We start from the raw sequence: 24,811 nt of genomic DNA, 5'->3' as shown, positions 1-24,811 counted from the left end.
CCAGCAAACGGGAGCGTACAACATTTCCATCTAGCCGATGGCCGGTGGACAAGTTCTTATGGTAGTGTTGCCTTAGTTTAGCCGATTTTGTTGTTTGCTCCATGTTGGTGCTGCCAACATGTCCACATTCGGTGGAACGTGCGTGCCCGCATCAAGGTCCCGTGCGTGTGTGTTTAGCGATGTGTCGATTACAAGTGTCCTTCTTCTGCTGCTTCTTGCGACTGACGGACTGCCGGTTGGCAACTCGGCGGAGAATGTCACCATCAATGTCGCGAAGGCATTTGTACAGCGATCAAAACCGACCGGATGGGATCGATCAGTCCATCGATAAGCTTCTTGTGAGCGAGGGAAAACCGGGAGCCTTGCCTATTCTCGGGACCTAACCAGATAGCAATGTCACACACTTCCGATGGAATTTGCTGTCCGTCGGGCGATGCTGACGATAAGACATGTATGTTGGTAGCTAGTACAACGGCAGCCAACGACCGGTGGCAAGTGTTTGATAAGCTAGTGTAAGCTTATTTGCATTTACAACGAACGGATAGACAGAAGGAGTGAGGTTCTGATGAAGTAAGATGAATTTTAAATTTCATCGAGATAAGCTTTATTGGATAGTGTACGACGATAAAAGGGTTCGCATAAACGACATCTTGTTTTAAGTCTTTGAGCCTACATTTACTCTATATTGCTTAACGAAAACTATGGAATCGACCTACACTTTTGTACAAAAATGTATCAATTCTCAGAATTTATTATCCAAATGCATTAAAAAAACATGAAAAAGGTAGCTAGTAAGATCTGGACGTCAATTCCATCTCGCATTTCCACACATCTTCACAGCACAACGACAAGAACCATTGGCAATGATTGAACAGAACGAACCTCAACCGCACTAAGTGCAACGAGCATTTTCAATTAGCTTGTGCTTATTTGCAAAACCCTAGCGAGAATGTTGTTTTGTCTTCGGCCGGCTGAAGGATAGCTTTGTCTCGTACTTTTCCTTCCACATATTATCATTGCCCGAAGCAGAGCTTAAAAAAAAGCAGTACGGAAAACACACCACACTCCAGTTCCCAGGTGATTCTAGGGCTAGGTTAAGCCAATCGGCCCATAAATAAGTGAGTGTAAATAATGGCCCAGTCAAACTGAGCGATCCGTCAAGACAGTTGTTGTGTATGCCTTCCGCCCTTTACTCCCCGTTTGCCCAACCCTTCGAGCACGGCGAGTTTTCCATCTGGCGTGGTACATTCCTCTCCTGGTTGGGTTAGGCGGGAGCAAAGTCGTGCTCGAGTTCCGCGGGCCATCCCAGACTGATGCTCCGCTGTCGGTCATCGTCACTCGACGCCACTTGGTGTCCGCCACTGACATGCCAATTGTCATGCGAAAGGAACGCTGGTTAATAGTTTTTACCTTCCCCGGTGCTATTCCCCATGCCGACCTACCGGACGACCGGACAGTTCGTGAGTACCGACGGGCGTCCGGGCGTTCATTAAATAAGAATCATAATTCATTTTTGCCGCACATTCTGGTGGTGGAGAAAATTTCTATAATTTAATTTTAATTACAGTTAACAAGTGTTTGCATTCGGTGCTCGCCTCGTACGTCCGGGATGTTGGGATCTTAGCTTTGCAGTTGGTGCGGAAGACGCGAGTACTTGAGGAAAGGTTTCTTAATGAATGTAATCGGTTTATGTTTGCTATATGTATCATATGGCAGTGCTCGGCATAACTTGAGATTCTATTTTAAATTTTAAAGTACATTGATCGAAAACTTATCTCGTAGTTCCAATTCTTTTGAATTCTTTTTTAAATTATGCAAGTTTTGCATAAAATGGTTTTATCATGCTCATGCTAAAGGGGATTTATTTGGAACATTCGGAAAAAGAGACTTTTCAAAAGAATGTAACCAATTAAAAAATATTATTATACTGCTTCTGAAAGATGATATTCGCACAATTTGGATAACAATATATTTTTGAACAGTAACTTGGGACGATCCCTCCCTGTACACAAGATTGACTATCCAGCTAAAATTAAGTCACAGGAAGCCAGGAATGGCACACCAAGATTTTCCTAAGTTTTAGTGCCAAGGAAGAAGAAGAAATTTCTTTGTGATCATTTGGAAGTTCTTGAAACCTGCAAATTTGCAATCAAATCAGTATTAAAAAGAATTTTAAAAGTTGGACAACTCGAACGAGGCCTACCGGCTTCTTCTTCTTCTTCCTTGGCACCTTGGAACCTCGAGCAGTCTCGGCCTGCCATTTCTGGCTTTATGTGACTTAATTTTAACCGTAGTAAAGTAGTCAGCCCTACATACAGGGGGGAGGCGGTTGGGATGGGATCGGCCCTGCCGTGTGAAGACCGGCGCCGCTGTCGCCTCGGCCACCGGACCACCCCTTCCACAACCGGGTCTGGTATTATTAATGTCAGGTCAGTAGAATTTTTGATGGCTCCCTTCATGGAAAAGACTAGGCTGCCTCCAAAAAACTTTTGTTGGCTCCTAAATACAATACAACTAACTATGTCTAATCAAACATGTTGACTAAGCACATCACACTTCATTATTGCAGAGCTCTTGCGTGGTGAAAGAAATATCTGCCATGAAGCAAGAATTGTAAATTAACCTTAATTCATTGTTTCATCAGCTCTGTGGGCCATAATTGATTTAAAAAAAATTAAATAAAACGTATGATAAATCGTTAGACTTGAACAAGACGATCTGAACGCCTAAAGTTATGCAATATTGCTACAACACGATTTTAACAAGATCATCATCGTTTTTTCGCTTTTTTACTTGCTGCTACTCGCTGATGGTTCGATAGTCCTTGGTTAAGCAGAATCGGATGAGCGATCCGAATGGCATTTGATTATACCGGTCGTGTCATAATTATCATCGTAAGCTAGAGTAGACCGACCCAAATGCGATCGTTGTACTTGATTATCCTCGAAGATTCTGATAGAACGTCCTGACCGTATTACTTCGAACAAAGTTACCCACTAGATTTGCTTTGTATATGAAGTAAAATTTTAGTTTCTGATTTTGCTTAGCAATAAGGCAATCGCTTAGATTGTTTCTTCTATTGCGTGACATTTTACCCGTACAATAAAAAAACTAATGAAAAAACGAGTTTGCTTGTAAAAAAGCAAAACACAAGCAGTGTATTCAAAGTGCACCGAATCAACCTAATGAAATGCATTCCAACGATCGTCGAATGCACCCCATAAAACAAAAAAAAAAATGCACGCCGACGATGCGCAAAACCCGTTCACCCCTCGCGTGAGCCATCGAACTTCCGAAGAACACGTTTCGTATTCATATGGCGCACTGTGATGAATTTAATAATGAAGTATAATGATAGTGCGCTGTGGTAAGCATTACTGAGGTGCATCGAAATCAGGACCAGCGTCCGTACCGGGGTAAGTCGAATTTTGTGCCGAGCGATTCATGAACGACATCGCAATCCCGGTGCATTTATGTTTGCTCGCAAGTGTGGCCCGAAGGAAGTCGATCGGGAAAACGGGTTTGCGAACTAGGGGAGGCTAAATTGCATCCCCCTCCTTTCCCTCCGACGCTCTCCCCCCTCGTTCTCCTCGACTCCTTTCTGTGGATCAGTTTTTGTTAGTTGCTGGCGTTCGTTGAAAGATCAACCGGGCGAATGCTTATAGCTCATCAACGGTTTGACGAACGACGTCCACCGTTCGTCGTTAGCTCCGTGATGAGGCTGCCTGTTTGCTTTGTTTTTATCACACAAGATAGTCCAGTTTGGAGCGCTGGAAACGATCGAATAAATCACTCGCAAACTTACTGCTGGTGTTTCGGAGGAGGGAATAAGCATGAGTTGGTAAATTGTTTTTTACGTTGCATCCGTTGCTCCACACTGCTCGCAGGGGCCAAGCATACGTACAGCATACAATTTATTGACTCATTCGGCCTGACTATGATTTACACCCCAACGGCAATGAAACAGAAGTGATCGCATTTGAATGGAAAACGGTTGATAACAATTGTAATGGTGGGTGGGGTTTTTTTTCGCATAATTCCGAGCAACATTGTAGGGCATCGATGGTTGTGAATATTGGACTAATAATCAAGCGTCCCCAACTCATGTACTCGTGTGCAGAAGCAAAAAAGTGAAACCGATTCATCATCGCCTTTCCGTCACCGATTTCGCAAAGGGTAAGCACCAACGGGGTGTTAAACAATTTAAAAGCTACTTTATAGAAATGAATGTCACACAGGTGTTCATAAACTTTGCTCTCAACGACGGCAGGGTAGCGTATTGATAAACGGGCAATTTAATTATCACAGCGCGCGATTAACCGACATTGTGTCACAGACGTGGACCGTCGTTCTCCCGCGAGCAAGTGCAGACACGCAATTCAAGGTCCGATCCGATCAGTGCTTCTGGCCATCCGTTTTTTTTATCGCACTCGGAGTACGAAATCGGTGATGCTGAACACCGGTAGCACCGAAGCTGTCCGTCAGCCGTATCGCTGTCCTCACGGTGTCCTGCTGACACCGGGATCCGCCGCGGCAACCAGGTGGATTGAAAAACTGGAGACCACTGGTCCAGCGATGGTGGTAGTTTTTCTTGCCACACTTTCTTGGTGGTTTTCTTTTCAGGGTCGAGCACGCAAGACCACTCCGGTAGCAATCCGGTCCACACGGTTGACGGTCATTTGGTGACAATTTTTTTTGTCGTTGCCGGTGCTGCTGCTGCTGCTGCTACCTTCTCTCATCCCATACTTTTCTCCGACGTGCGCTGGAGAAAAATCCTTCACCAGGTTCTGCCGGGCTCGCTCGGTTCGCCAATCATCGTGGCATGTATTATTAATCAAATCAGTGATGAACGCGGGGTGGTAGCGTAGTTGATTGGCCCCAGAGTAGCCTGCCCGGCCGTCCCGTACCAACATGTTCGATTAATTAAAAGTTCAGTGAATTTATTACCTTAGCCAGCGGAGCGGAGTATCGGAGAAGAAGCGAATATGGACCAGAACACTACGACGCACAACCCAATGGGCCAACATGGATGGCCTTTGCTGCATGAAGTGCAGTGTTTATAGTGCAACAATTCCTACATCGGGGGGAAGGTCCCGGAGCTCTGGAGCAGCTCAGCAGCTCATAATTAAGGGCGTATGTACGCACTGCGTTGAATAATTCATAAACGTGGACAGTGGGCAACAAAAAAAAAAAACACGGCCCTGAAGACGGGGGTACACTTGCAACAGGCGCGTAGACTTTCCTCCGCCAACCTTGCCAAGGACGTCCTAGCCGTCCTATTCGGGTGGCTGAAACATGGTGGCCATCGCTTCACGCCTTTCGCCTGTGTCTTGCAGCGGCTGGCCAGTGCAGGGAGCATCTATTTATGGTGATGATAATGTTTATACTGATTACAATCAGCGTGGCTACGTTCCCTTGCGGTAGAAGCTGTGGTAGAACACTAGCAACGGGTAGAAGCGCTAGAATCACGTTCAGGAATGGTGCTTGTCCCTGCAGGCCGGAAGTCAATAACTTTCAAATGATGCTATAATGCTCCCGACAGATTAAATGCACATTTTTCGGGCGCTTGCAGTTTAAAATTTTGCGTATGTATGTGATTCATAAATAGAAGAGTTTCTTTTTGAATCTAATTTATTACACGCGTGACTTCATATTTGGCCTTTACCACCGTGCGAATGTCACAGTGACCGTACAGCATGAACGCAATCCACTAAATGCGTTATGCGGTCAACCGATTACAATACGAAACCAATGAACCTCGCCAATGTAAATTGCGAGAGACTAGCAAAACCAAGCGTGGAACCAGGGCTCGTAATTAAACCGTCCAAACTCGATTGCAATGATCATTTGTCAGATGGGGTAGGAATAGGACTGCATTATGCTGCATTGAACTGGCCGGGATTGGGTTTTAATGTTTCCTCCCACAATGCGACTCTATTTTAGGATTTAGTGTTCATCGATCAATAATTAATGGGATTCACAGATTACAGGCACGCCACCACAAAACCGTACCGGGGCAAAGCTGGAGCCAATTCGGTTTTAATTTCTCGCCTGATGCGTTTATTATCAATTAGAAGTTGAAATATAATTATTTCATTCTCTTACCTCCTCAGCAACACACCGTGGTTTCATTTGATTCTTTCCAGGATCCTTCTTCTTCTTCTTTGGCACTACAACCTCGAGAGGTCTCGGCCTGCCATTTCTGGCTTTCTGTGACTTAATTTTACCCGTAGAAAAGTAGTCAGCCTTTCGTACGGGGAGGCGGTCTGGATGGGATTTGCACGCCGGCCCTGCCGTGTGAAGACCGGCGCCGCTGTCGCCTCGGCCACTGGACCGCCCCCAGGATCCACACACATAAAAAAACGCGAACTTACGAGCTATGGAATAAAGATTAAAACGCTTTAGTCTTGTTTTAACGTATCTTGACTCTTGGTTTTCTTTTTCGGGGAAAATTTTATTTGCGAATTGTTCATTTGTTTTGTTTGTTTGTTTTTGTTTTGTTCTGTATGGTTTTTACATAGTTTTTTGTTGTAATCTTTAAATCAGCTTTGATTTGTTTAACATTATTTAGTTTGTTTCGTTCGTTCTATATATATATTTATATGTATGTGCCTTGCTAGGGTAAAACAGTGTGGTCTCTTTTATTGTTCGCTCATTACTCCATCTGCCATCCGGTTTTGTTTTGTGTGTTGCTGTTTTTTGTTATCCTTGCCTTGTCTAAACCACTGCCTAGTAAAAGTGTGTAATGCTTTTACAAGCTCACACTCACACACACACACACACACACTCTCACCTTAATGCTATTAACTAGTGTCGCCACACGTTCCCTTGCTCATTCGTTCTCCCTAGCTCGCTAACAAACTTATGCCAGAGGAGTTGTGGTTTACTAGTGTTCATTTTTAAAAGTACTACCAAATACAAATCCCTTACCTTATGTATTACGAGGCATAACAAATTTAGCAAAAGATGGCAACTGGTGTACATGAAAATCGCAATGAAAATATTACGTTAGATTTAACAGTCAAGGAAACAAAAACAAAAAATTAGTAGCTTTAATAAGTAAAATAGAGGTGTAAAATACCATAATATTTAAATAAAATAAATTAAAAAATCAAACCAGAATTACTTAAAGAAAAACTCAAACAAAACACAGAATGATCAAACTACAGTTTCCATCTGTTGCTAAACTAGTTAAACTAAAGCTATTGATGTTTTGGTTTGACTAGTTCTGCTTATCATCCTTCCCTCTCATGTTACCCATCGTTTGTTTGTTTGTTTGCTTGTTTCAATACCTTTTCCTCATTTCTATCTTATTCACTTAAATAAGTGTGTGGGTGTGTATTTTTAATTAGTTTTACTTGATTTCTATTTTGTTTATTTTTCCAGTTTTGTTTGTTCTTCCAATCGTGCCCTGTCGTGTTTCGGGGAGGGGTTTGGTCTTTGGTCACGATCAGAATCTGAATATACCGGTGTTACTATGCCGTCTAGAGTAGTATGCGATTATATCCTTCCTATCATATTTCACCCCTGGTTTTCTGTTTGTGTGTGTGTGTGTTTGGTTTTGCTAATTGGCAAAGTTAAAGTGCTATTTATTATTTCTTCTTCTTTTTTAACAGTATTATATTCATCGCTACACTAATGTTTCTCTTCTGCAGGAAAATTCATCCTTCGTTTTGGTGGTATTTGGTAAGTACAAAGTAAGTCGATAAGTCTAACGTGTCCAAACGTATATTTTAAAATTGGGTAACAACAAGTAACAAAAAAGAAAAAGTGTACTGTAGGGACGTAACGAAAACTATTTATTTGTAACGATCGCATCATCACCTAACAATCATCCACCCAGCTGGTTTTATCGTAACTAGTTAAGAGGGTATAAAACGACGCGGCTCAGGAACTCGTTCGGGAAAATTCGAATCACCTGTCCACACTCCTAGACTAATGGTGACTAACGTGCTGTTTGGTCGATTTGTTTTTGTTTGTATTTATATATGTTAAGCTTTTGCTACTTCCCATGCATCCCGCATGCATTCGTTAACTTCCATCTACGGTTTAGGTCCATCGTGTGTCCCTGGTGTGCAGTAGCGCACAACACTATCAATACAAGCTAGATCCGTTGCCCCATTAACTGTCAGCCTTCCGACTTTAAATCTCACGATTAACTCGGTTTCAAATCTAATAGGTGGATGTAGATTTGATAGTACCTAGGCAGGGTATGGTATGCTTAGTGATGTCTACGCTGCCTACAGTGATCAGTGATACACTCCCTAGAGAAGTGTTGTAAGTTCGTGTGTCAGGCGCATCGCAATTAAAAGGTAATTTCGAATTACAATAGTTTGTCGCTAGTTACACTATCAGTAAAATTATACCTTCCTAATTCTACCTCACCGAACTTTGCTCTTACGAAAACACAAACGAAAGATAATTGAAACTGGAACGTACGATCGATCACGCTTGAACTGTTCGTTTGACTTGCTTGCATTGGGAGATCACGTACTCCGGTTGATTTGTGCTAGATGTATCAACTAGCTGAAGATCATGCTTCAACAGCTAAGAACTTTGGCTACCTGAAAGCGTGCAGAAAGGTGGACTTTTACTTTGCGCCCACCCACTTCTAAGCTCTAACGAATCTATCTTTATGGTTCTGCTGCTACCTAACGCTAAGCGTTTACCGGTCACTGTACCAGCGGACCGGAGCGGACATGGTAACTGGTTCGGAACCGCAAAACAACACAAAACGGTGCAACAAAATGCTTTGCATTGCTCTGGACGGGAACTGGGAGACAGAGAAAGAGACAGAGACAGACCGTGTTGTGTCAGCTCCAACGATTGCTAAACAAATTGCCAATTGCGTTACGTTAATCTCACTACTGAGCCGATGGAAGCACCAGCTAATGGGAAGGGCGATGATTGAACGGGAGTACCAGGGCGGTGTAGTATTGCGCGTGCGTGCGGGACTCAGTTTGACGCCCCGTGCGTGATCCGGGAGACGCTCGGTTTGGTCAGTATCCGGCGCCCATTCCCATTCCACTCGATCACGACGACCTGGGTGATGCTGGTAAACATGCACACCTCACAGTGAAGCCTTAATTCTCAGAGACGATCTTTGTCCCGATCGAAGCTCAACGCCTTGAAGAGACCGCCCCGGGACCGGGACGCACTCGGTCCGCCGGTAGACGGTGGACCCGCAATCGTCGGTGCCCGGCCAGCTCGTCCAAAGGCGGCCCGTCGCTGTAGATTGTGCTGATCGAGGCTGGCGGCACGGGGTCGACCGAAGGCGTCCCGCTCCGTCCCGTCACTGCCGTCCGTGTCCGTGTCGCTACGTTTGCGGGTGCTTCGACGACGCACCAACCCATCGCCACCACCGTCCAGTTCGCTCGGGAAGTCGGTGCTGATGCTTTCGCGCTTCTTCAACTCCGCAGCCAGCATCCGCACCTCCCAGTCGTTGTGATTGAGCTCTTCCTCTTCCTCCTCCTCGTCCTCCTCTTCCTCTTCCTGCTCTTCCTCTTCTTGCTCTTCCTCTTCGTTGCCTGCTTCTTCCTCTTCCTGTTCCTGTTCGCCCTCTAGCTCTTCGCCACAGTCCGGCTCATCACCACAATCATCATCGTCGTCATCGTCCTCATCGTCATCTTCCGTTTCACGTCTCCGAGGACGACCGTGTCTCATCAGTTGTCTCGCCTCACCATCCTCCTCGTCTTCCTCTTCCTCCTCCTCCTCCTCTTCGTTCTCCTCGCCGAAGGGTTGATCGGTTTCGGACTGTGATTCCGACTGCGAGCTGGACGTGGCCTCAATGTTCACGATCACACTGTCCGAGATGATGTTGCCGGTAAGTTCGGAAATGACCAGGTCTCGGTAAGGGCTGCGAATACGATCCGTGGTAGCGGACATAGTGACGGCGGTTGTGGTTGACGTTGCTGTGGCGGACAATCGTCGCGGTGGTACTGGAGGTGGGGGTCCAGACAGACCTCCGGTGGATGCGCCATTACCGGGTTGCTGTCCGGTACCAAGCGGTGGTGAGTCCTTGCGATCGAAACTATCCTGATCCGTGGACTCGTCCCAGGTGGGCCGATTGCGCAGCTGCCGATGGCGTGGTGATGTGCGAGGTTTTCGGCTGCGTGTCTTCGGTTGCCGTGGTGCATCGGAATCGGAGTGTGGAGATGAGGCAAATATGGTGTCCAGCGAATCTCCACGCTGAAAGAATAGAGGGGGAATTAAGTAACGGTTCGACAATTGCTGGAGCAGCTGGAGTTACTCACCATGAATGGTAACTCATTAGACGATCCGGTACTGCCGGACCCAGATGATGCGGACTTGTGGTAAGGCGTATCACCCTGTTCGGGCGGCAGTTGCACCATTAGTCCGTGATGCTGCTGTTCGGCCTCGAGCTCCAGGATGCGATTCTGCAGCTTTGATATGATGTCATCCCGCTTCTTTACCTCCAGCTCCAGATTGAAGAACTCGTCCTGAAACTTCACCTGTATCTCCTTCATATGCGTCTGGATGACCTGCTTGATGCCCAGCAACACCTCGCCGAAAAACTCCTGCTCCTCCAGTGAACCTGCGCACGGGGCGGAACAGTTGGAATTGTTCGGTGTCGATTCGGTAGTGTGTATCCAATTGATATTGAACGTCGGCACCGGAACCGGCGAAGAATTGGTGCCACGAGTAAAGCAGTGCAAATGGAACGGTGGACAGGGGGAGAGACACAACGGGGACACAAATACATCCTCGCGTGTAATTGAGTTAGGAGAGCAATAGTATAGAACCGTGGAGTTAGCGATAGACGGGCCGTTACGATGAGCATATTTAGCATTCACACGTTTTTGGACGCAGGGGCGGTTTCCGTTAGCGAGGCCAGGAAAGTATATGGAAAAGTAAAACCAAGGATAGGGAGACGAAAGAATAGAAACACTTAATTAGAGTTGGCTCTTCCGTCCGTTTTGTTTGAGAGCATCCTGTCCGCAAATAGTTTGTGTTGAGCTGTTCGCCACACAACAGATACAATGTCCAGAGTGCTGATGCTAGTAGTAGCGTCCGGAGAAAGCAGTAGCTCAGGGAAAATAGTCTACAGCTTGTGTGTGTGTGATGTGTGTAGGTGTGGTTTGATGTGCATGGCATTCTTTATCGTGTTTCAGATGCGATAAAGCGACCCGAAGCCTGTTGTCGATTGTCTAGTGAGTCGATGTCGTCGGGCAGGGTAGGGCCGGAAATCGGTATAATCGAAAGCACAGCTGGACCGGACATCCTCGTTCACTCCGAGGCTAACGAAGTTTGCCACACGCTTCTCCGGTACATCACACATGGCACTGGGGCCCTCCGGTTTCTGGTTCCACTTACTTACAGAAGTTTGCCACGGCTTCGAACCGGGCACTTCAGAACGTTGTGCCTGGTACGCGTGTGGTGCATGCGTTTCGTTCGATTCCCTCCCCTCGTCAGACATTGAGTTCAGCCAATCAACAACAAATCTAGCTGGGCCGCATTGGGAATAAATGCCCATGCTTGATGAGGATAGTTTTATGTGGAAAGGAAATTTGTGTTTGATAGAATTTTATGCGAGAGGGAGGAACAGAACGGGTGGCACAAAGAATGGAGTTATTTCCTGTGAAAAGGGACATCGATACTACAAGCGTTTGCGAAGCCTGCCATGCCAAGATATGCCTAATAGGGTAGCAGTATGAGATGATCCTGCGGGGCATGCAAATATAGCCGTCGGACTGAAGCAGCGTGCAGCTAAGGTGAAGGATCCTTTGATGCACTAGAAACTTGGAGTAGAATCTATTTCTGAGTGGGAGAAGCAAGAGCTTTAGCAAACATTTCAAACGGTATGCAGCCGACATTCTGCCGATACTTCATCAGATTTCTAATTTGCCTATGTAGCTTAAATCACCGGTATCATCGGTATTAGCTGAGTGATTCGAGAATCTCGATCATAAGTGCTATCTAGGTTGTGGAGGTACAAGCCTGGCTCATTTTGCAAGTGTTGATGATGATGAAAAGAAAAGATTAGCGACGGCAAGAGAACCACAAGTGCTTCTATTGTCCTTGTTGGATGGTATCTTATGCAAGTAAAGGATAGTATGGGGTTTATTTTGATATTCACCCCACACACCCACGCATGCTTGACTATTCTACCGAAATAAAATAAGCTCTCGAATGGAATCGTTGATTGAAAGCAAGCTTGTTAGATGATCAATTGTTGTGTTCAATATGTATCTGGTTGTCAATTTTGTTAAAGGCGGCCATAAGCTCTCAGAAAGATAAATAATGCAAAAATCATACGATCGTTCGTTAAAATATATTTTTAATGCCACTAAAAACCACTAAAAACAAATATTTAAAGAAAAACACATCAATAAAATGGGACGGGTTTCAAAACATGAGCCGTTAATTTTGAAATCAGTCGAAACGGTTATGTAGCACTAGATGGTCTACTTTCAGGGGCGTAACGAGAAGCGTTACTTGTCGCAGCAAACATAACGCAAGCACAGTGGTAAGTGTTTTACGAGTGACGGATATTTGCTCAGTTGTTTATTATAAATTTTATTGCTGATGTTTAAATAAACTAGCCAATTTTATTGATTGGTTAATTGTAGATTGAATTTAGACTAAATCAATAAAAATTAATATTTCAAAGCATACGTTTGGGTTACGTTTGGGATAAATTTTGTTGTTGGATTAGCAGAAACAAATAAGTAAAAGAGTGATGCGTTGTAAAACAAAGCAATAACTAACTACACTTTTTTCAATTTATCGAAGGGTGTTACAAATCAGTACAAAAAATAAGTTCGAAAATGTTATCTTTAAACGTTCATCAACTTCAGAAAATATATAGTTGAATTATTGAAATTCGATTAATTCCCTATAATTGGTGTGCTTCTAATGTGCTTCTAAGTCGTTAACAGAAAAAGGAAAATAAGCATGTCTTTACTTGATAACGCTGAAATATACACATAATAATATACACAGGAAATAAGAGCTGAAAACAGAGGAGATAGCGATAGGCAGTTTGCGTAACCGGGAACACCTTGTACAAGGTTCCGTCTATAATCTGCGGATGACACTGGCGTAGTGTTGCGGTTGGCAAGAGGGAGGGGGACTTTCACTAAACCACTTACCTTTGATCAGTTTACGCTGGGTGGCCAGGGTGGAAAGTGAAGACCTGTTCGTCGGATCCACACCGTCCGGATCTAGATCGATATCCGGATCTGCGTGCGGATCGTAAGGAAAGCCCCGATGCGCGTCACCATTGCTGATGACCGCCAGAGCGCTGCGCGTATCATCGTCGTCCACCGTTCGACCCAGCCCATCCGGTCCCGGTGGCCCCGTCGGAGATATCCGATGGAACTGGTGATGCTCCTCTCGGTGGTGTTCGGCGTGATGGTGGTGCTCCTCGTGGAGCACCTGATAGTAGCGTTCGTGCTCCTGTTCGATGGAGGCGGTGGTCACCGACAGACGGTCGTCAGCGTGCGACGAGGTCAGCGGTACCGAGGATATGGAATGCGGCACGCCCGGTGTCGTGCCGGGAGCCGTTTGTGCGCTAAGAAGGGGAAAAAGACTACGTTCTTCAATAGAGTCACACTGGGCAGCACTGCTGGGAGGGCTAGAGAGTGTGTTCCTATGGAAGGTGACGCTTTTGGTGAATTTGCTGTGTCTGGCAACGTACCCTTCGACCGTCTGCGCTCGCATCAGCTTCTTGAGGTCGCGGTTTGGGCGTTGTTCTAGTGCTGCTTTGTCCTCGGACAGTTTCTTCAGTATGCTCTTCAGCTGGCGCCGCTCGAGTGTTTCGTTCGACTCGGGGCTGAGCGGCAGCAGACCGTTCGAATCGGATCGCTTGGGGGACTCGCTCTTCGAGCGGACCGTGTGCGCCATACCGGAACCCTCGCTCTGGCTGCGCGTCAGCTGGTCGAGCAGGTCGTGTGTGCTGGCGGTGCTGGTGTTCGAATCGGTACAGTCGAGACTAAGGCTGCGTGTCTTGATGGCCGACTCCAGTTCGGCTAGCTTCTGGCGTTCGTTCAGGATCTTCAGCTTCTTGACGAAGGGTAGTCCGCAGTACTCGGGTGACAGGTCGTCTATCGACAGATAGCTCTTCGGTTCGCTCGATACCAGTTTGATCGGCTTCGGTTTCATGCGTACCCGTGCCGGAACGGCCCGTGACGAACTAGAAGGCGCAGGGGTTCGTTGCGTTCGGCTTCCACTAGCCACCTCGCTATCACTGACCGAAGCAGCTTCACCCGCCGCACAGGACAGGATCTTGTTCGGCAGGAAGGACGTCGGAGGAGTGCTGGTTGTGGGAGGTGCAGACGAAATAGGCGGAGGTGTCATCGAAGCCAGCGAGTTTAGGTTGAGATCGGCCGGGATGGAAGTTTTGAGCCGGTTGCGCTTTGACTGTTTCAGTATGGGCGATTCCTCGGATGCGGCGTTGTTGAGGCTCGTGTAACTTCCACCAAGACTAACCACCGTGGCAAGTTTCAGCTTGGACCAGGGTTTCAACTGATCGTCCCCCTTTAGATGACCCAGCGAGCGAATCTTATCCTTGAGGGATTGCGCGGTGGATGGCTTGGTGGGATGGTGCGGTTGATGTTGCTGTTGTAGCTGCTGGTGCTGCTGCTGCCCGGTTCCTGTTTTACCGAGTGCTACTACATTCTGAAGCAGTTGCTGCTTCATGTCGGTGGTCTCGTGTATCGTGCCCGGTACCGATGCTGCCTTCGATTCACCGTGGTGTTTCGAATCTTGGTGGTGCAGACTGCGAATCCGGTCCTTGAAGGACACGCGCATCGTCGGTTTGGCGTGGTGTCCCGCCACACCGGTTGTGTTCAGGATCGGACTCGGCGGTGCTTTCACCGTGGGAGACGTCGGACTCATGCTCTGCACTATCGAAGGCGAGCTCGATGTTTGGTTCGATGTCACTTGCAGCTGTGAGTCCGGGCAGATGTGACAACGACAATGGCGCAAGAAAAGAAAAGTAAAAGAGAAAACACAAGGACGAAGAAGATAATATTACTTGCGCGGCCACATTACAAGGATGGGACTAGCGAGCGTCGCAAGGAGTTTCGATGACAACATGGCGCGTGTCGGTTTTTCAGTGGACGGCAGTTGCTTTGCAGGGAAGGTGGTTAGTATCCGGGTTACAAGAGCATGGTGTTTTTGCTAGTATGGAGACATTAATTTGCATTCTCGCATTCTCACTATGTATTCGGTTTAGTTTAGCAGCCCACTTTGTCTGGTGCTCTACTGGGCGTGCTAGGTGCTCGGACTTCAAGTTGACGAGGTGCGGAAAATCTAGAGATAATCTACTCGTATCGAAACAATCTCGAGGGATGAGATTTGCATTCATAATAACATTGTTTACATTGGATCCACGCAACAACTGCGTTGCCATTGTGGTCGAAGGGGGATATTTGCTTCGTCGTTGGTCGGTTTAACGTACTAAGAACGGGAGGTGCAATTGAATACTTGTGTGGATACATTGCCAAACTGGGTAGAAAAACCGTTACTAGTGCAAGGTACTCTCAAAACTAGGGATGTTTACAATGGAAAAAAGTTATTTTAAAGGAATTATGTACTTTATGGTGTTCTCTATGAACGCTTCATTCGTGATTTATGTGATTTATCCGTTTCTTGTTTGCTGCCTGTAGAACCACTCGGCGTTGTCTGCTACAAGATGCTTTAAAAAGTTCCGTGGTAGCCGCAATATTGATACGATGCATCGTACACATACTGGTAATCCTATTTAACCGAGTCATCCTCGATGTAAAATTAAGTTACTACCATGACGAACGATTTCATCTAGCGGAGCTTCATCCGACCGAGTATGAATACCGTACGACTGCTTGAATTGAATATCTAATTTATACGACGCTTCTTCGCGAGAATAGTATCCTCAACGCAGCTACGGCTTCCTAGAAAGCTTATCACCCGAGGCAGACAAATAGTGTGTTGGTGAATCAAATAGCATAGCATGACAACATTGATGCGAAATTCCCCTGCATGCGTGTCTGGTTAGATAGCAGAGTTTCAAAAAGACTACAAAATTGTAGTTGGTTTTGTAAGTCTTTAAAGCTGGACAAGCATAGCCAAATGCACTGATGACTAATATATTCAATCTCACGATCAAATATAATAAGATAAAGTTTTTGCAAAAGCTTGGCTTGTTGAAGTGTTAGTCAGAGTGTGGCAGCGAAGTATCGCGAATACCCCTTCTTCTGATAACTATAAAATAGTTCTTATAGCGATTCTGTAAAGGCCGGGCAACATGATGCGAGATGCCAAAAAGATTTCGCTAAAGGCGGGGGGTTTACGAAACTTTTTAAGTCAAATAGATTTCACCTCTTTTATAAATCCGCCACAAAAAAAGTTAAAAAAACTAGTAGAACTCAATAGTCACGCTAGTCACACACAACACTTATCGGAACATAAACTGGCCACATTGAAAGCAGACACAAACATTGAACAATTCCAGTATTTGTTTTCTCTCTTGGCCTAACGAGGTAGTGCCCGCCATTTCTGGCTTACAAGGCTTATTGTTCCCGCTCAGTTGGATAGTCAGACCACACGATGGGGAAATGGCACAGTTGGGATTTGAACCCCGGTTATCCCGTGTGAAGATCGGTACCCAAGTCAAAGGCCATATGAAAGGGACCTCGTTTGCATCAATGACATAAAAACGGCTAGAAACCCTTCAATATCAACTCATCGCCCAACCAACGGAAAAATACACACTCGATGTATCAGGAGTCCCTGGTGTAAGAGTGTCCCGTGGTAAATATTTGAACTAAATTTCCCAAAAGACTTCCCAGTTATGTCTGCCGGTGTGCTGGTTCACGTATCATCACTTATATGACGCTGCACCTACGAAATCCCAGCCCGGGGACGGCCCCATTGCTCCATTACCTTCGATTGGCTTTCCTTCGCTAGCCGATCCTCTTTCGCTTTGAGCAATTTCAGTCTTTGCATCAGCGGCAACCCAGCGCCGATCACTTCCGGTTCCGGCTCTTCCTGTATCGATTCCTGTGGTGATATGGCAGAGGTTACGTGAGTATGCGGCGGTGAGATTATTTGTGCAGTCGCCTTCGCGGCTCGTTCTTCGCGATCCTTTTGTTTTGGTTTTTGGTTTTCGGTTCAATTTTTGATTTGTTTACATTCGATTTTGATGATCGGTTTGATTCGGGGGGGTTTTTTTGTAGTTTTTTGGCGGGTGGTGTCAAGTTGATTCGGTAATGTTTTGTTGTGGTGGTGCACAATTGTTGCCCGTGGTTTGTTTCACGCGTTGGGGTTTTTTATTTTTATTTTGTTTTGCATAAGCGGTTTTGCGTTGCAGTTTGCGAAGAATGTGTGTGTTTTGTAGTTTTTTTTCATTCAAATTTAATATATTTGCAGTGAAGCAAATTGTGATAGTGGTGGTGATGATTTAAACGTTTCGTTTTTATTTATGTTGGCGGGGTATACGTGCATTTTACATAAATACACACACACACGCACACACACACATTGAGAGACGAACACATACACAAATTTACAAATGTATACAGAGATACACACGGGTACGTGGAAATAAAAAAGAGAGAAAAGAAGAGAAAAAAACAACGTTCTAAGAATGCGCTAGTAAGGTTCGGCAGCACTAGAGGATATTTTGTATTTGTACAGTACATGACGGTGAAGATGATCCTGATGAAGATGATGTGTTGTGCGTGTGGTTGTGTGAGACTGTGGATTGGATGTTGTGGTGCCCAAATGATGGTGTTCTCAAGATGGTGGCGGTTGCGTGGCAAGTGTGATTCAGGTGATTCATTTCGGTACAGTGTCGCCCTGTTCCAGGGAGATGTATCTGCCAGTAGAAGGTTTGAGGGAGGCAAAAAGGTTCGGAAAGCATCTCCGATTGTCGGATTTTCCGCTGTCTAACATCGGTAACAACTGGGTGTGGGTCCTAACGAAGCAAACAGCTGGGGGGTGAAGCCTACGGTGGGTAGAAGGGTGCTAACAAGGGTGAGAACCGGATCTCGCACTCAGAGACTTCCGAGCAATCGTTACTAACATCGAAGGGTTTTCGAAGCGTTTTCAAACTTACTGATCTACGGGAAGATGGAAGTTTGTTCTTCAATTTTTTAATGTCTCAAAACGGATGTCTAAATACAGTAAGTGGAGGGGAATCTTACTAAGCGCTAATACACAGCATAAAAAAGATCCTAACAAAGGGTGACACACAGACACCAACACTGCATCGGAACGAAAGGTTGGCACAAAAAACCACGATCGGATGTGATTGATTGACGGGAGTAGTCAATGAGTTGTCTCGCAAAAGCATGAACAAGGGTGCTGGTTAGGTGAGCGCGAATATATTATTGCTGACAGTGTATGTGAGTGTTATGCCAAGCGAGTTGTTAGAGCTGCTACAGCCCTGTATGAGTTTAATGTATTGTAACGATAATGCCGATGGTGATGATGATGGAGATGATGTTGATGATTGGTGAAGCTGATGAAAATGTCGTCCACTGTGAGAATCTTGCCCTGCCCGTGAGGATGTGTCTTGTGTGTACGATTGGTGATGGTTGTGGTGGTGGTGGTGGTGTAAAACGATCCACTGACTTGTTTTTCCTTGAGCAACCGGAGCCGCTGCAGCAGTGGAAGCCCGGCACCGATCGGGCTCGGCACCTTGTCATTGTCTTTGCCCTCGTCCTCCGTGTGTATGTCGTCCGATTTGACGCGCGGCATGCGCTTCAGCATCGTTTTGGGCGTTTTGTTGCCACCGCTTCCACCGCTGCCACCGCTGCCCGCTCCGCCCGATCCACCGCCCGATGTCGCGTTCCCGTGCAGCGGTTGCATCTCGATCGATTCATTGCTACGTCTGGTTGTTCCCGTCCTAGGCGAAGCGAAACCAACGATCAAGTCCCACCCGGTAAACGATCACATCCAGCGACTTACGTACCTGGACTTGCGCAGAACATTCTTTAGTCCCTTAACATCACTCCTAAGCTTATCTACGATACGTTTTGAGGCACTATTATCACTACTATCACCTTGGTTATTGTGGGTATTTGAGCTACGATCACCGGCGTGTTCCTTAGCGGCGTGCTTGTTGGCGTGCTTCTTATTGACGCAGCGCACCTCCATCAGTCTTTTCCGACCCAGCGTCTGCAGGATCTCTTGTGCTTCCGGGTAGTCCTTCATCGCGGTCAGGACGTCTTCGCGGGACAGCGAGAACAGTTCCGAGTAGCCGACCGAGCGCACGTCGGCTGTCCGTCTTTGGTTTTGGGGAAGGATACATAGATTCATGTTGAGGTTCATGTGCGAGCTCTAGAATTCTCCCCATACTCACTTGTTCAATCCGTCCAGGTTAAGGATGCCGATCTCACCGAAAAAGTCGCCGGCCTTCATCGTGGTCAGCACCTTGCCGGTTTCGCTCAGCACCTCCAGGATGCCGTCGGCTATGATGAACATCTCCCGGGCGACCTCACCCTTCCGGCAGATCGAGTCGCCCGGCGTGAAGATGTACGCCTTCATTTTCAGCACCAGATCGTGCAGAAACTCTGGCTGGCACTCTTGAAATATTGTCACCTTTTTCAGCACACTTAAATTGACATGTAAGGCCAGTTCGGTTTTCAGCTTGTCCGGAAGTAGACCGAGCGCCGTATTGATATCGCCCCCACCCTGTATCCGGCCCCGGGACCAGCTGTAATCGTACCATCGGAGTACGCGTCGCTTCATACCGCCAGGTACCTGTAGTTTAAGCAGGTAGTATCTTTGTGTTGTAGGTTTCCGTTCTTCTTTTTCTGGAGCTAGATACTAACCTTGTGGTGTCGCATATACGTCTTGGCACCGTCCAGAAGTCGTTCAAACTCTAGCCGGTTGGCGTTGCGATTCGTGATGACATTGCCCACCTGACCGACGATGGTGGCGAAGATAAAGACACCGATCAGGTAACTCACTATCGTGAATACGTACCTATGACACGAGGAACAATAAATGCTCATTAAAGACCTGACATTTGATCGATGAACAGAGCATAACATAACTGTAAGAACTACTACTTGTTGAGCGATATACTCCAGCGAATCTGTGTTATAGGAATCAATAGTCTTTAAAAATAATCTTGATATCAGCAACAAGGCAACTGTAAGTACAGATATGTTATGCACTGTACAACATATGGCTCAATAGATTCATAAATAGTATAAAGGTTTCTAAAACAATCTCACAATCAAAGTTTTCGAATATAATTTTGAATCTCTTTGACATACTTAACTGTCAATATTTTCCACCAAAAGGATTTTCATAAAGTTATAGCGTTAACTCTGAAGGCTGTCACCGATATAGTAGGAGGACTGTTCAAGCTGAACGGAAATGATCTCACAAAATAATGGCTCAATCAGTAGTGATGTACGCAATTTGCTGCTGGCTTATGATTGAAACAGCGCTTAGCCACCGGATAGACCAGCCAGGTGGGTAGGATTGATATTCGAAAACTTTGATTAGGTTGTTGTGGTCCAAAGGGAGCTGGATGGAAAAAGGCTTATCACGGGCGACGCTACCAGGTTATCGGAATCGATTTTCCTCTGATGACCATATTTTGTGTGCCAATCTGTTTCGTTCACGCTTGGTTGATGGTTGAGGGAGGAGAATGTAGGGATGCTAAGGAGTGTTACGAAACATCCGTTTCCTACGGAAATTTCCCTTACTCAATATGTTATGCTTCGTATTTGTGTTTTTTGTTTTGTATGAGAAGTGGGTTTACTTTGCTAGAAACTAATCAATCAAATTTGTGTCTGCTTTCGTACCACTACTCTCGCCTTCAGAAGTCGAAAAGGTTAGACCAAAACGATAAGGCAAAAAAAGCTACACAAACACGCAGCATTGGGTAGAATCGACGGACAGCCTCCAGAAAACTTCACGCAACCCTTTCAGTACCATGACTATCATCGTGGGGGGTCACGAAAAATACCTAAGCGTTAGAATTGTTCGAGGTCCTTATGTTTTCGCGAACCCTTGTTTTGGTAGTATTATATTCGAAAACTTTGAGTTGGGTGTCGAGATGGACAACATTGCACAGCGAAAATTGAAAGTGAGTCGAAAAGCGGTGGCCATGAAACCACCCGCTTGTGTGCGGTTCGTAGCCGCTGCCTACCCGCGAGCCGAGTTGAACTGCAGCAGTCTGGATTTGAGGCCGCGCCGGGGAAGTGATCTAGGGCCGTCCGCCGATTGTGACGGTCTGCGGTTGCGTTCGCACAACACATTCGCGCAGAAGGGAAAGAACGGTAGAAACATGGTAGGAATTAAAACAAAACGGGCAACGTGATCGGGGACATGACGTCAACATGGCCGCTGGTACCGTGACACGGCACACACACACACACACAACACAAAACTTACTCGGCATTCGTTTCCGGCGTCGGCAGGTCACCGATGGTTGTGAGCGTTAGCGTCGACCAGTACAGGCTGCCGAGGTATTTGCGGGTGAGCGTGGCGTAGTCGCCCGGCCGGTACGGATACACCCAGTCGCCCTGTGTGAAGAGAACCAGCGTCTTAAATTAGCACCGGGTGCCTTTTTTAACTTGAGCCGCTATGGTCTCCTACCTGGAAGCCTTCCGCCTCGGACAGCAGGAAGTAGAAGCACCCGAACCAGTGGGCAAGTATAAGCAGTATGTGTATCAGGTTGACGACACGCCATAGGTTAGGCCACACGGTGCGACTCTCTACGATGTAGTAATACTTGACCGCTCGATAGACCTGGTGGGAGAGGATTGAAGCTAGCAATCATAGTCAACCGAACGTAAACACTACTTACTTTGAAAAACCTTGGAAATCGCAACATCGGCTGACTGCCCAACCGGAACTGTAAAATATCTAGCGGCACTAGCGCCGCCAAGTCTAGAAGGAAAGCGCGCGATCGTAAATAGTGTCCGGCCAGCTTCCGCGAGTCGTACACCTACATTGGCGAATGGATGACGGATAAGGATACACCGGTCGTACATTAGCAGTCTAGACAGGGGCGTGATGCAAATCTGCACGATTCCACGGACTCACCATCAGACCTTGCTCCAGGTAGCCGGTGCGTAGCTGTACCGCCACGTCGAAGATGAATACTATATCGGTGAGGCAATCACAGGACAGCCAGAAATGGCTCGCATTGCTCTGCAGCTCCGGAAAGCTCTGCCGCACGATCAACGTCCACAGGTTGTACAGTATGCTGATCGTCACGATCATGAGCCAGTAGAAGTAGAAGTTCTCGTCCGGATTCACGACCGTGCGCGGGATCTTGGCGAAGCGACGTCTCCGTCGGACCGTTTTCTCCGCATCGGTCGCACCTTCGGACCCGGTATCTTCCACCGTTTCCTGGGGAGCAGAATATCATAAGCTGGATGTCAAGCAGCTGCTGAGATCCGGTCTCCGGATGTCCTACCTGTGCCTCCGGTATCTGACGGGTGGAGAATCGCTTCAAAAAGGAATCCTCCCGCTTGAGAGGTGGTTTCTTCTGCATGGCAGAGGAAATTTGTACCGTCGTGCGTAACTTCATCCATCGTTGGTTTGACTTCGTCCTGATTAGTGTACCGTGTGTTCGCAATGCCAAAAACAAAAGCCCCAGTTGCGCACAGTGGGAAAGAAAATGGGAAAAGAGGAATATAAAGGTTAAAACATACTCTGCCTATTCGATAGTGACGTTGGTTGGTTTGGCTACATGTGGTTACGCTTTTTCGTTAGCACACAAACATTACGACGAAAAGAGCAATAGTAATTAGAGAGAAAGAGAGAGAGACAGAGAGTGAGAGACATAAAGAGTAATAGAGAGAAAGGTTCGTAACGGTGGCATAATGTGAGGATCAAATTTCGAGCAAACAGGGCGGTTTAGTTTTTTTCCAATTCTCTTGCTTAGTTTGGTTTGTTGGAGCATTGGTGGGTGTGTGTGCGTGTTTTAAGTTACAGTACGTAGATTCAATAACAAAATACACACACTCATGGGAACATGGAAATTACGCTAAAAGGAAACGTAGCAATGCAAAAAGGGGTTAAGAACGAACGAACATCGAAGGTTTCTTGCTGGTAGTACTGTTGGAATAAGTCAAAACACTAATGATTGATAACACTGAGAGAAAAGAGAGAGAGAGAGAGATTGACACAGAACGTCGCAAAAGATAGAGAGAGAGAGAAAGTAATCAGAGGAGACTAGCTCTATGCATCTAAAATTGGAAAAATCGTTTAAATTCCACTAAACCCACCAATATAACTTGAAACACATCAAACTAAACAGCCCACGGTCAGTGTTTGTGACAGATGCGGATTAAACACATCGTTTTTAGCTTTGTTTGTCAAATCGAGGCCAAATTTAATGAGTTAGTTGACACATTACAAGACGCGACACAAGACGTAAGAATACATTCAGATAGTCGAAGTAGAAGTAGTAAGAGTAGAGAGTGATAGATCCGATCAAGACTCGAGTTCAAGATGGTGGACAGAGATGGCTTCCCCATGTGCTTTAAGTTGACGTGGATAGAGTGAGGATTAGTGTTTGTGTGCTTGCAGAGTGTCTTTAATTTGGAGTAGTAATACTGTGTGCATACGAATAGCTAACATGTGAGTAGAGGGTGAACTGCAAATTTTCACTGCCTGAAGCCCAAAGTTTTGGGACATTCGTGTGGATGCGACTGTTGCTGCTGTTGGTCAGATTCTTTTGGGGGCGTGTCGGTTCAAAACGTGTCGACAGGTGAAGATAAATGAAAACATCATCACAAACAGAGAACTTCATCTTAAAACAGAACGTACAACATTACACATAGAGAGAGACACACACAGACACAGAGAGTCACACAGACACCGGACAGTCAGAAGTTTGAATAGAAAAGTAGAGTAGTTAAGATTGACAGGTTGTTTAATTAAATTAAAGAGAGGCAGTAGTTTTTCAGTAGTAGAGCATTGTTATCCACAGACATGAACATGAACACGACGGAAATGGTAAGTAAAGAGTAGTACAGCGAGAGACGAACGAACAACTCCAACAAAAACAGAAGAACGCACAAAATTCCAATCGTGACGAGTTGCATCAGCATTTGGGTTTTGGTTTAGTGTATGCTAGAGATAAAAAAGTCAAAACATGTACTTGACTTATAAGTGTGTCATTAGATTAAAACTTTACAGCAATATCCAGCCAGCTTCTAGGGACATCTTTTGTTTTCTATTGCTGGAAACGTTCCAAGATATTGCTGCAAAGTTTCGCTACAGCTAGAAACAGGTATATTGTAGTAACAGCACATTCAGTTCAGTTTAATCTCTATCCTATAACATCCTAACATTTTTAATCCATAAAATCGAGTAAAAATTAAGAGTAAAATTTAGAGACTCTATTGCAAGTCATGTTGAAAAATGGCCGTTAATCAATGAAAAGATGCTTCCCGGTCTTGGAAAGTGGCTTGAAGTGATGATGAACTTCACTCTTCAAAGTGACTAATTAGTGGCTCTTCTGTTCAGTGTTCAGCTTCCTTAGCCCAGAAACTCTGATAAATGGTCAATTAGTTTGGCTCCGACCTTGACGAAAAAAGGACAAAATTGACGCTTACAGTAAAGGTAAACAGTCTCCAGTCTCCAAGAAAGATAGACGCTCACTGAGGTGGTGGAATAAAATTTAATCCACTAACCATCATCAAGCATGATGAAATGTGACCTTTGCGTTTGTGGTTGATAAACTGGTGATTAGGGCGATTTTCTCGGTTGAAAAATATGTCATCCTCCAAAATAAGCTCATAAAGCAGCAACCGCCGGTAGCGTTTGTTTGTGCTTTGATTGTGACTTCGTTTATTCTTAATTAAACCACATCGGCTTTCAAGTGGAC

The 24,811-nt window shown here is 45.8% G+C and overlaps 1 protein-coding gene across 15 annotated transcripts in view; it reads right to left on the bottom strand.

Moving 5' to 3' along the window:
• Positions 1 to 6,418: 6,418 nt before the first annotated feature.
• Positions 6,419 to 24,811, bottom strand: part of LOC118504624 — a 102,977-nt gene continuing 84,584 nt past the window's right edge. For 12 of the 15 annotated variants that reach the window (XM_036039313.1, XM_036039328.1, XM_036039320.1 and 9 more), the window contains 14 exons: positions 22,391 to 22,526; positions 22,015 to 22,323; positions 21,776 to 21,916; positions 21,565 to 21,717; positions 21,361 to 21,491; positions 21,116 to 21,199; positions 19,782 to 19,935; positions 19,310 to 19,710; positions 18,920 to 19,234; positions 18,580 to 18,853; positions 16,888 to 17,088; positions 13,113 to 14,910; positions 10,254 to 10,555; positions 6,419 to 10,188 (listed from right to left, as the gene is read on the bottom strand). In XM_036039313.1, coding sequence (XP_035895206.1) covers positions 9,091 to 10,188; positions 10,254 to 10,555; positions 13,113 to 14,910; positions 16,888 to 17,088; positions 18,580 to 18,853; positions 18,920 to 19,234; positions 19,310 to 19,710; positions 19,782 to 19,935; positions 21,116 to 21,199; positions 21,361 to 21,491; positions 21,565 to 21,717; positions 21,776 to 21,916; positions 22,015 to 22,323; positions 22,391 to 22,526 — 5,497 coding nt within the window. In that variant the 3' untranslated portion in view covers positions 6,419 to 9,090. The remainder of the gene's footprint in view (positions 10,189 to 10,253; positions 10,556 to 13,112; positions 14,911 to 16,887; positions 17,089 to 18,579; positions 18,854 to 18,919; positions 19,235 to 19,309; positions 19,711 to 19,781; positions 19,936 to 21,115; positions 21,200 to 21,360; positions 21,492 to 21,564; positions 21,718 to 21,775; positions 21,917 to 22,014; positions 22,324 to 22,390; positions 22,527 to 24,811) is intronic. The other 3 variants (XM_036039323.1, XM_036039327.1, XM_036039321.1) reach the window with 3 other exon arrangements.

Source organism: Anopheles stephensi, chromosome 2 (assembly GCF_013141755.1).
Source record: "Anopheles stephensi strain Indian chromosome 2, UCI_ANSTEP_V1.0, whole genome shotgun sequence".
In the NCBI taxonomy this organism is placed as follows: Eukaryota; Metazoa; Arthropoda; class Insecta; order Diptera; family Culicidae; genus Anopheles; species Anopheles stephensi.
Note: the sequence above shows the minus strand (reverse complement) of the source record. Positions and strands in the feature narration are given on the sequence as shown.